Source organism: Glandiceps talaboti, chromosome 3 (genome assembly GCF_964340395.1).
Source record: "Glandiceps talaboti chromosome 3, keGlaTala1.1, whole genome shotgun sequence".
Classification (NCBI taxonomy): Eukaryota; Metazoa; Hemichordata; class Enteropneusta; family Spengelidae; genus Glandiceps; species Glandiceps talaboti.
The window spans coordinates 10,972,558-10,984,664 of NC_135551.1; the positions used below are offsets into that span (position 1 = coordinate 10,972,558).

At 33.9% G+C, this 12,107-nt stretch overlaps 1 protein-coding gene across 7 annotated transcripts in view; it reads right to left on the reverse strand.

Moving 5' to 3' along the window:
- Positions 1 to 12,107, reverse strand: part of LOC144432816 (dynein axonemal heavy chain 8-like) — a 109,422-nt gene that overhangs the window by 19,155 nt on the left and 78,160 nt on the right. For 6 of the 7 annotated variants that reach the window (XM_078121101.1, XM_078121104.1, XM_078121102.1 and 3 more), the window contains 8 exons: positions 7,530 to 7,735; positions 6,893 to 7,021; positions 5,800 to 5,908; positions 5,232 to 5,414; positions 4,878 to 5,033; positions 3,991 to 4,200; positions 3,444 to 3,589; positions 2,794 to 2,979 (listed from right to left, as the gene is read on the reverse strand). In XM_078121101.1, coding sequence (XP_077977227.1) covers positions 2,794 to 2,979; positions 3,444 to 3,589; positions 3,991 to 4,200; positions 4,878 to 5,033; positions 5,232 to 5,414; positions 5,800 to 5,908; positions 6,893 to 7,021; positions 7,530 to 7,735 — 1,325 coding nt within the window. Of the gene's footprint in view, positions 1 to 2,793; positions 2,980 to 3,443; positions 3,590 to 3,990; positions 4,201 to 4,877; positions 5,034 to 5,231; positions 5,415 to 5,799; positions 5,909 to 6,892; positions 7,022 to 7,529; positions 7,736 to 8,867; positions 8,878 to 8,908; positions 8,917 to 12,107 lie in introns of all 7 variants that reach the window. The other variant, XM_078121097.1, reaches the window with a different exon arrangement.

The following is a 12,107-nucleotide window of genomic DNA, read 5'->3' on the forward strand; positions in this document are numbered from 1 at the left end:
TAACATTAAAACTGTGAAGGTATAATTCTGTCTGATACCATGAAATTTCTGTGTTTGCTAATTTCTGTCTGTCTAGATCTCTGTCACTTAATATCTGGGTGTTTCATCTGTCTGTCTGTCTGTCTGCCTGTCACATTGTACATTGTCCATTTTCCACCCTATTGTACTCATCTCTTCTGTTAGTCTGTCTTAGCCTCTGTCTCCCCAACTGTCTGTCTCCCTCTCTCTCTCTCTCTCTCTCTCTCTCTCTCTCTCTCTCTCTCTCTCTCTCTCTCTCTCTCTCTCTCTCTCTCTCTCTCTCTCTCTCTCTCTCTCTCTCTCTCTCTCTCTCTCTCTCTCTCTTATATGCTGATTCAGAGAAATGATAGAAAAAATATCAAGTCTGGTATAAACAAGGGGTAGTGTGGGAATGTAAACCATGCTGTGGTCTCCGATGTATAGAAAATGAAGAAAAAAGTACCAATGACGTATAAACTTGACAATAGATACTGATAGTGTGACCTCAGCAGATAGAAGAAATCAATAAAATATATTCCATATTTCATTTTATATAATAAATCAGAAATGTAAGAATACATGGAAGGGAAGGAAGAAGGAGTGGAGGTCCACTTCTAGTAGGTCAATACACACACAGAGTAACTTACGATCTACATGTAATAGTATAGAGTAACATATAATGTCAGAAAGGTGATAAGAAAATAAAATAAAAACATACAAGAAATAAATCATTACATGGAAATTTTTTTGCAAGAATGTGATGCAAAATGAAAGTACAAGCTATCAAAATATTCATTGATATTAATGGCAGAATGTTATATACCTGAGCGGTATTCAATCTGATTAAAATCCGATGTAGTGTACATGGTGCGATTTCTGTTTGGCTGTTACGTTTATTGTTGTTTGTTCTTTTGTGAGTGCTCGTTACAAAATCTGACACAATACCATAGGTTTTGCCTGAGCCACACGAGTGCTGAGTGAATTCACTCAGTGAATGAAAACGCGTAATGTGCTGAAACATATGGGTACAGTACTTCAGAGCGCTCTGTTGGAAAAGAGCCTGAGCACAGAGTGTGTGGTTCTCTTTCTTTCAATTTTGAACGTAGAGTTTTCTTATTGTAAGACGGATTCTGGTTGACTACTCGTAAGTATGAGATTGGGTTCGGGAAAAACCTATGGTATTGTGTCAGATGTATGTAATGGGGACGCTAACAAAAGAACAAATGACAGTAAACACAACTGCCAAAAAGAAATCGCAAAGTGTACACTACATCGGATTGTAATCAAGATTGATATGGTATTATAACTTCAGGTATAAAGAAGCAGTTTGGTTTTTATCGCAAATCAAATGCATCAAAAACAACATTGAACATCAGACAAATGCTTAGTTAGAAATACAATAAATGAGTAAAAAAAGTATAAATAAAATATGTTGGTATAAAAAAATTGTTGAGTACTGAATTATTTGCAAGACCATTGAAAATATTGTGACAAATATACAAATGCCGGAAAGAGAAATTTGATGATTTCATGAGAAAAAAAATTACACATTTCACGGAAAATCAGAACTCATGAAATGTGAATCTATTTACTTACGAGTCAAGGTCACAGTAAGAGCTACAAGGTGAAAGTTCAAAGGTCACACATACACGCACAGTAAATGAAAGGTTAACACATGGAAAGCACAAGTACAACAAATTACAGACAATTTATGACATCAAAAATAACTCCTTCAGATAAATGTGGAAATATTTTAAAAGAAAAAAAAGGCAATATACAATAAAATGTGAATTGATATTTGTATGTTCCATTATAGGACAAGATCAATAGTTCATTGTAGGATTAAAAACTGAATTCTTTTAGTTTGGGGTGGGGAGCTTTTTTTATCATTTAGTCTAGCCTTCTCTTTCTGCATGAATCTGTCCAGGAGTTCTTCCTCTACATCACCTCTAACTTGATGGAAGTAAATTATTTTTTTAGTTCTTATCGTACAAAAACAATTTTACTTTTAATGGAATCTACTTTGAACCCCTAACTACATATATTTCTTTCTTTTTTTGATATTGTCAAATTGAGAAATGGAAGAATTTTTTAAATGATAGTAAATGCAAGCCACTAAAATACACGAGTGTCAATAAAAGCGCTATTTTTTCCTCACTACATACTGTTTTTATATTCATAGCAATACATACTACTAGTATTACATACTGATTTAATATTGATTGTGACGGTCTGAAACAATTATCAATTCTACATTGAACTATTGATCTCACTCGTAAGTGGCAAGTGCTATTAGTGGCAAGAGTATTAGTGGATATAAATAGTTCTACAATACTTTGTACATGTGAGTATCAAGATTACTTGAGAATGGACAAGGGGGAACCAGGCAGTAAACTTTTAGAAAATAGATTCATCTTTAAGTGGCCATATGAATAATGATTGGGTATTTATTTTGGATTTTTTAATTTATAAACATTTTTATCATTTGTGATACCCCTTGCCCATTCTCTACATTGTGATAGGAATAGGAATGTGTTAAGTGCAAAGTGAAAATAAGTTATCGATAGATCTGGACTTGTGTATCACATTAAGAAAACTATACTGTTATGAAAAAATCATATTTATATTCATATCACAAACAATACTCGCAATGAGTTAAGCTAACATACGCTGCAAGCATACATGCATGGAGCTTACCTATTCACCCATGCAACAACCCCCATAAGGGTCACATTCAGATGATGACCTACCCATGCAACAACCACCCATAAGGTTCATATTCACAGGATGACCTACCTATCTGAATGTTTGATAGAGACGTCATAAACTTCTAGGAATTGTTGCCAGGCAGTACGATAGATTGTATTAATAACAGACATCATTCTGGTAGTATCAAAACACACTGCACCTCTCTTAGCAACGGCTCTGTAGCCCTCCCTGGCATTCATTATTGATCTCTCCCTAAAACGGATTCTTTCTTGACTGTGAATGGAATAAGAATCAGAAAATGTATTAATACGTAAATTTACATATTTTGACCAAAAAGAGAAAACCTTGAAAGCAAGTTTTGGAAGACATTAATACTGTGGAAAGCACGCTATCGGCTAGTTAAGTTTGACATAAAGCAGAACTATTGTTGCTCAATGTGGTAGATAACGTAAGTGGATGATTGCGATGCCTTGGTTATATGGAGATAATCACCCTGGCCACTGTTACTGTAACAATTCAACCATCATGACTTCCCCACATTCGCATCATGACTTCCCCTTGCATAGATTCTATTAAATCTTCAAAAGAAATTATACTCCATACTGAAAATCAAAAATGGGCGACCATCTACAAGAGAAGGACCAGTTGATTCATGGAGACAACACTAAGCAACTGATTAAAAACAGGACGCCCTCAACCATTCAACCTATGTAAACTTTTGTTTGTTTTTTTCTTACCTCTCTAGTGTTTCATCATAGTGTTTCTTCATTTCAGCTAATTTCTTGGTGTTGACTAAGTCGTTGAGTAGTCTAGTCTCCCCAGCTAAGCAGCCTAACATTTGTTTCTCCAATGCCTCCAATTCTTTCATGTTTTCAATTTTCTCCTGTCAAATCAAGTCAAGTAAATGTATAAACAAGTGATATATATCAAAAATCAAGTAAATATGTTAGTAACAGTAAACAGGGTTTTGGTAAGCATCCTGAAAGCAGACTTTAACGTCTTTAGTTTGTATTTCCAGTAAAGAATGTATTTCTTGAATAGTTCTTTTGAATACTTCGCTGTGCTTCTTACTGCTAGAGAATGTTCTATAAAATATTGATAATGATATTATATGTTACGTTCCCTCAAACTTTAATATACATTCTCAATACGATATCGTCTTCACAAAATATATTAGTTACTTTTATGAAAATGAAAAAAATTTATCTGAAATTTTGAGGATGCCGAGAACGTTTCATATGACACACTAAAAGAACTTGGAAAAATAGCACAACTTTAATTTACCTGTGCCAAGCCAAGTTTTTCATCATTTAGTCTAGCCTTCTCTTTCTGCATAAATCTATCCAGGAGTTCTTCCTCTACGTCTCCTCTGACTTGATGGAAGTAAGTGACTGCAGTGTATGCAGATAGTCTGTTAGGTACTTGGTGTGCTTCACTGGTAGTATGTAGATATAGTCTGAAGGCTGGACTACACTCAACCTCATGGTCACCCACCTAGAATAATAATAATAATAATAATAATATTATTATAATGTGCCTTTCTTCCTGAGAGCTCAAGGCGCTCACAATTATCAATATTACCCTTGGTACGGATCTATAGCAGCACAACAGCTCTTTATACTTCCTCAACTCCCTGAGGAGCATACAATCCATTGCAGCCTTTATAAGCATTCACATTGCAACCTCTATCCTACCAGGTCTCCAATTATACAGCTGGGTGGACTGAGGCACAATCGTGGTTCACATCTTGCTCAAGGACTTTAGCCATTCAGAAACAAACAGCAGCAACGGGGGCTCGAACCTGCAACCTGCAGATTCCAAGCTGGTCACGCTAACCATTCGCCCATCATCACTCCACATTCTAATGGTTAGTTTTCAATTTACTAGTTCTGGTTGTACTCTAATGATTGTACAGTTACATCTAGAAAATGATTTTACAACCTTTCTCACTGAAATGTTACAACTAAAAGCACTTTTGGATTTTAAAACTCTTCTGAACTGTCTAAAAGTTACATCTCAGTGGACTTCATTTCAAATGTGAAAGTTTATCAAGACTTGAAAAGTTTAAATTTGAAAGTATTACAATAACAACAACAACGACGACGACGACGACGACGACGACGATGACGACGACAAATACTTAGGTGAATACTAAGAGTAACATGTCTTACCATCATCTTAAACGGTTGTTTCCCTTTGAGGAACGCCATTCTTTGTCTTAAGACTGCAAAGAATCTATCATCTTCAGCCAAGGCTGTCACATCACAGTCAGTAATTAATAGATTCTGACCTTCTGATAAACATGTCTCTAACTGTGATCTCAGTTCCTGAAAGATCAAAATAAAATACCCCCAAATGTTAATTCTCAAATCAGACACTTGCTGTTACAAAGTAGATCTCATTTTACATCGATCAATTTTAACCTTATAATAACTTGTGCAGTATTATAAAGATAATACTTAATGTACAAAGAATTATCTAACAATGTCCCAAAAAAACTGATGATTTTTTAAATAAAATCTTACATGGTATTTGACGTGAATGAGACTTCCTTTGAGGTACTTTTCTAACCAATCCTGTACACGACTTGTAGGATCACATAGTAAGTTCCAGGATGTACTACAAAGGTCTTGCATTATAAAGCATGCATTCTCTTGTACTATGGGTGTCATCGGTAGATTCAACAGCATCAAAGCCTGGATATCAACCTGTGTGTGGAAAACAATATGCACTAAGTATCATTACAGTATATAACGCCCTCAACGACCTTTGGTGCTAGTGACTTTTGTTTTTCTAAAAGTTTGGCTTTCAGAACAAAACTCTTCTGGTAATATCTCACATGTAATTTGAGAGAAACTAATATTTTACCATCTTCATATTAATGTCACACACTCTATAGTGATCCAAAAACATAGGTATTCAAGTAAAAATGTCCACTTCAAATAACTACTACGTAGTGAATAAAAATTAATGTAAGCATTAAGATGACATATTTAATAACTAAATGATTAGTTTATGACAGCTGACAAATTGATATTAATTGTAGAAGGTAAGTGACAAAGTTAACACAAAGTTTTCATCTCTATAACCTACCTTTGAGTACAGGAATTCTATTAATGATATATTCTTGAAAAGTTTTTTCTTTGGTTCTCGGAGACCATGATGACTGCACAGTTCATTGAACTCATCAGCAAACCGTTTCCTATAGAACAAAGGATAAAATGGAAGTTATTTTATTGAAAACTAAAGATTGAAGTTGTGGATTGTGGGGTTTTTTTGTAGTTATAGTGGTATTTTTTTTATTTATTTTTTTTTTACAAATGTTGAATGTTCCAATTTTTAAAAAAAAATGTTTTCATTGACAAGCAGTTACTACTTTAATTATATTTTAATGGTTTGGAGTTCAAAAGACTTTAATCACAATCTTACAGTTCTTTTCCACATACCATGCACAAAACCATAAACAAACTATCACGATCAGTGGAACTGATCACAAGGTTTCATGTTGAGATAAGCACAGTAAAGATTACAGACAACCATCTCTTACACTGTGTAGCCTCCTTATTGTGTTAATGATATACATTTTGTACACAGTAGCAGCATGCACACTTCTACTACTACTACTACAATAGACACATGGCAGACTTTGTAAAATTGTTAATTGTTCATGTTGTAGGACAGTCTCCACTAGTCTCTTCCCCTCTCTCCATCCTGTCTATGAACTGTATGGAGCTACTACCAATTTATTGGCACATGTACTGACTTATCAGCCAAAGTTATAACTGTGAAAGTGTAAAGCTAAACCATTCAAACAGAAGAGAAGGGTACATCCTAGACACAAGCATTCATGTAGTGTTCAGTGAAACGTACAGTGACCACAGTTAGGGGTCAATCACTGCTATCTGTAATGTGTTTATCTTGATACAAAATTTTATAGCCAGTCTCACTAAACTTGTCATCTCATCAGATGACTACGTCTCGCTTGTTGGAAATCCACTGTAAGAATATGGTATTACTGTAAGTTATGATTTTTGTTGTTGTTGAAAAAATCAACTTTTTGAACAAAAAAAATGGCAATTCATAGTTAAAGCAATGCATGATCAAGGTCTATAGCAAATTGAAACATTGGTTTCATGTCTAAATTTCACCATTATGTTCCAAACATTTACCCAATTCTAATGATTACCTTGTATCTGTGTCCATCGGTGCACAGTATGTAAGGAAAGCTGCAGCCGTTATACAATTACTCAACAGGAGTTCCATTTCACAATTATCGTTAACATATTCACGCCACTGATGTTCTTTACTCTTCAAGCTACAAATGAACAAAACAAAATATGTAATTTTGTTATCTGATAATATGAATTATGATAAATTTACATACCCACATGATTTATCTTTATTGCTAAAATATGTTTTCATATGTTACAACCATATATATTTAGTATCATAAGAGAGCACCATGTGACAGATTTTCTAACAGGGCATAATGTTGCACTATTTTATAGTTGCACACAGTATTTTGCCACTTGAGGGTGTCATGTTATTTTGTTCACACTCCATTCCATCACTAGCAAGGCCAAGTTACAAGACCTCTCTCACAACTAGAGGTCAACAGCTATAATATCTTCCAATGTGTATTTCGGGGTGCAAGTTCATTTATGTCTACCCTCAATGGAATCACTATAGAGGGTGTGCCATTCGTGTCTACCTTCAATGAAATCACTAGAGGGCGCCATTCATGCCTACCCCAATTGAGTCACTAGAGGGCACCATTCGTGTAAAGATCCACTCAAACATAAATTATAATGTTGTTTCCTGACCTGTGTATCATCTCAGTAGCTGCTCTCAGTCTTTCATTACTAGCCAGTAATTCCATTTCTAGACTGTGTTTGTCTACAACTGATGCATCAAACTCTGCCTGTAACCTATCCACCTCTGCTTGAAGTGCCGGAATGTCATCTTCCGTATATTCCGGCTCTGGTTCCGGCTCAACTTGGCCATCTTTAGCCTCTTGTTCACGTTTCTCCTGCATAGACAGACAAATGGTTTATCAACAGCTAAGCTAGTAGGGTGAATACTTTCAAAAAAAAAAGAAACAACACATGAATCATACTCTAGTGAAGAATATGTTAAGGACAGGCTGAAAGATCATACAAGTTATGACCACATATGTAATAAATGAACTTGAATTCACTAAAATTAGTGTGTCAAAACACTTGCATCACATTTCCACTCAGTGTGCATAAATCTTTTCACCAAAGAAAAGTTTGTCAACAAACTGACATAAAACTTTCACAGAACATTAATCAGAATTTAGTAATGAAAATTTCAACTCACAGAGTCAAAAAATTTCTTGCAAGCAAATCCCAAATGTTGGCTGACATCTCATCAGCATCGTCAGGGGTGTACTACAATGGGCTATTGTCATCGTCAGGGGTGTACTACAATGGGTTATTGTCATGTCTCTCAAAAGAGACACATGAAATGTGCTTGAGATGCTGATGAGGTGTCAGCAAAAATTTGGAGATTTATAATTTCAAAGAAATATTTGACTCCAAGTAGAAATTTTTCATTTACTAAGTATGACCAAAGAGTCAATTAACATTCATTCTTGCATTAATAAAAATATTCTTTCAATATCCCAACTTGATTCATCTAATTCCATGTTTCTTCATGCAAATTTATCAAACATAACCAAATGACTCACTGATACCCTCTCCCCCCAAAAAATATCATATTACCACAAGTGCACTTTGATACTAAATATCAAAAGAGATATTCCAACTTTTTTCCATGTGAAGATTACATCATTCAAGTTCAACATCATGTATCGCACATCATTATCAAACAACTCAGAGTTTTGAAATGACAATGATAACGTGCTGACAAAAGGATGTGCGATTAATTTTGAGATCTACCATACTATCACCTCAAAATCTACAAGTACATGTATGATGTTGTGAAACTGTGCAATCAATGAACATGTAATCTTATAGATAGAAAGAAACTTGTTCCATCATGAACTTGAATTTTAATTGGGCAGGTAAGTAAATTAAGAATTCACTTTCACATTATGAAAGGAAATCACAAGTTTAAGTTTATCATGATTTGATTCAAAGACTGAATAAATAATACTAATTTTGATTCTTAAAACTAACAGATATAACACTGATATATTTATCAAATTATCCACAAATACGGCAGTGTCTTCAATACTAAGTTGTTTTAAATGTAAAAAAAATCAATATTTTGAGCTACATCACAATTCTGCTCACCACCAGCAAGCAGGACAAATGAAATTCATGGATTATTTTCTGTTCTTAAACATTTTGAAACACTTGTTATTTAACCACTTTAGCACTTGTCAAGGGTAAATCAGACATTTTGTACTGTTCTAATAAGTGTCGATATCATATTGATTTGGTAAACTGCATCTCAAGCTCTCCATGCAGAGATTAGCACTTTACAAATCTCCTTTCTTTTATTCTAAATTCTAAGAATTGTTTTCTATGCCATAAACACTTCAAATGGTTAAACTGTGCTTTCAAAACACAATATTTCAGTTACACTATGACACAAAGCTATATGTAACTATAACAAGAAAACAAAAGTTGTAACTTAAATAACTGTTTCCAATTTAATATTTTGCTGAACAATGAAGTAAGACATAGACAAGAACATCTTGACCTTAATATTTTGGTTAGGAGTCCAGTATTAAGTAATTCATCTACATTGAGTGGTTGGAACAAATTATGGATCCAATAAATAAAATATAAGATCACTCATGAAGTATCATATTTACACAAAGAAACACACAAACCGACCAACCGACAAACAAACAAACAAACAAACAAACAAACACTCAAACAAACAAACATACTTTTGTAAACAAATAACAATGAATTTCTCAATGCTGTCAAATCAATTTAACATTTGTATTGGTTTTCTTATTTTGCATGAGGGGAGGCCAGATGTACAAAAACGGATTGTTAGTGTACAAAACTGAACACTTGACTGTCTTGGAAGCAGGCTTACCCGTGATGCAGACTCGTCCTATGGTGGGACGATCACAAATACACACAGCACCAGGATCATGATGATGGTGGTGGTGGTGGTGGTGGTGATGAGAAAATTTTTGTGTTAGCCATGCAGCATGAGTGTATGAAAAGTGCAACATTACACGTGTGAACAAAGAACAATTCAAAACAGTGTGCATGGTGCGTATGTGTGTGTGCGTGCGTGCGTGCGTGCGTGCGTGCGTGCGTGCGTGCGTGTGTGTGTGTGTGTGTGTGTGTGTGTGTCTCTGTGTGTGTGTACATGTTTGTGATCATAATGACAAAACTATGTACATGTCACAAATGAAAGCCCACTGTAATCAAGCATCGATAGTAAGCAGCCAAATTGAAAATAAATTGTATTTCACTTCATGGATTTTTTTTTTCAAAGCATCTATCTTGATATTTTGATTGGTTAGTTAATAGTTGGTTGGTTGGTTGGTTGGTTGATGTAAATTATGTTCACTTTTCCTCAAATGTTTTTTCTTCTTGACATATATAATTTATACAAAATCTTACAATTGCATTAACTGATGATCAAGCCAAATCAAATCTCCAAATATACTTAAAATATATTTATGGAAACAATGTGATTTTTGAAAATTTTTAACGCAACTATTTTCTTGAGACACCATGTACGATATATGACTGCAGGACTCTTGATTACAGAGAGAGTTCATTGTACCTAAATTTACCTTTTCAGCAGCCTGGGTTACATAGCCATCATGCACATATACATGCATAACATTTTAACAGAAACAATTGTACAGAGAAAAAGAAAGACAATGTCATACATTTGTGAAGTTGACATAAAATGTAATAAAAGCTGAGACAATTTAAAATTTGACATGCATCATAGTACATGCATTTTCAGTGTTTTTGTTAAGTGTGGTAAGTAGGTAAAATCTACTTGAGTTCCCCTGTCAATTCCCCACCAAAATTATGGTACTGCATTCCCTGTTCCTGTTTACAGGGTCCCTAAACCTTAGGAAAAACACTGATTTTATGCCAGTTTAGGGAAATTATATAATTATGCAGGATTCTTGAATAGATCTATCATTATAAATTTCTTATATCATTATAAATTTAAGGAATATATATACATCAGGAGACTTGAATGATATAAATTTGTCATCTTAATACTTTTATACCAAGAATGCATACTATTCCAGACATAGCATATCATTTTATGATTCTCTACATTATCTATTTTGTGGCTCATTTGACTTGTAAATTTTGATATTTTGTACATCTGTAGATAAGTTTAGAGTATTTTGTATGCCTATATTTTCTGGCAATAAAATTTTTTATTATTATATTTTTTTAACTAAGTGCCAACTATTTTTTGAACATTTCATCAATTGTCAAACAAGCCACTGGCCCAAAAGTCCAACTCAAGTGGCTATTGAGAATTGCGACATCATTTACAACAAATGCTATTTTACAAATATAGAAACTAATTTTATGCTATGTGTATGTATATACAGCTTTCTTAATGTTGAGAAATACAAGACTTTGGAAATGTTATTATACTAAGGAGTATTAATATCATATCCTGCTTCCATTATAAATTGCACCATGTATTCAAACTTTTGAATCACTTTCTACAGGTTCTCCTGATCAGAATGTGAAATTCCAGATCAAGTCAGCAAATACAAAATTAATGTATTTTAGTTTGAGAGATGAAATGGCAAACAACTAAACACAAATGTTTACAGCTGTAGTATCAATACTTCACCAATGGAATGTTTCACTGGAGGAAAGAAATATCCAGGAAAATGATCACTTGGCAGCAAGTTATGGGGCAAATATAACAATGTATGGCAGCACACACAGATTAAAAATGATCTAGTATAAATATGAACACTTAAAACAATGTATGGCAGCACACACAGATTAAAAATTATCTTAATATAAATATGAACACTTAAAACAAAGAACATACAAACAATTATGGTCTGATTTAGTAATCTACTGTCAATGTTTTTTATTAAAATACTATCAACGATAGTTCTATTTTAAAAATCTTGTTTGTGGCCAAGAAAGGTTCTATGAGACAGATATCCATACTGGATTGAAGCATCTTAAATCATACACCCTGAAGTTGAAGTTTTGTACTAGTGTAAACTTCATCTAACTTCAACTCCACGATCACCTCCTTAAACCTCCTCTAATTATCACTAATCTCATTAGTCTTTCAAAAACTTTCTTGACTTGACTTTTGGTAAGGGTGATGAAATATAAAGTTTATACCCTCTTTATATCAAATGACCATTCCAAAATTTTTTTGAAAGATTACATATGCTAAGAATTACTGTGTGTCTTCCATTTTGAGTATTGACA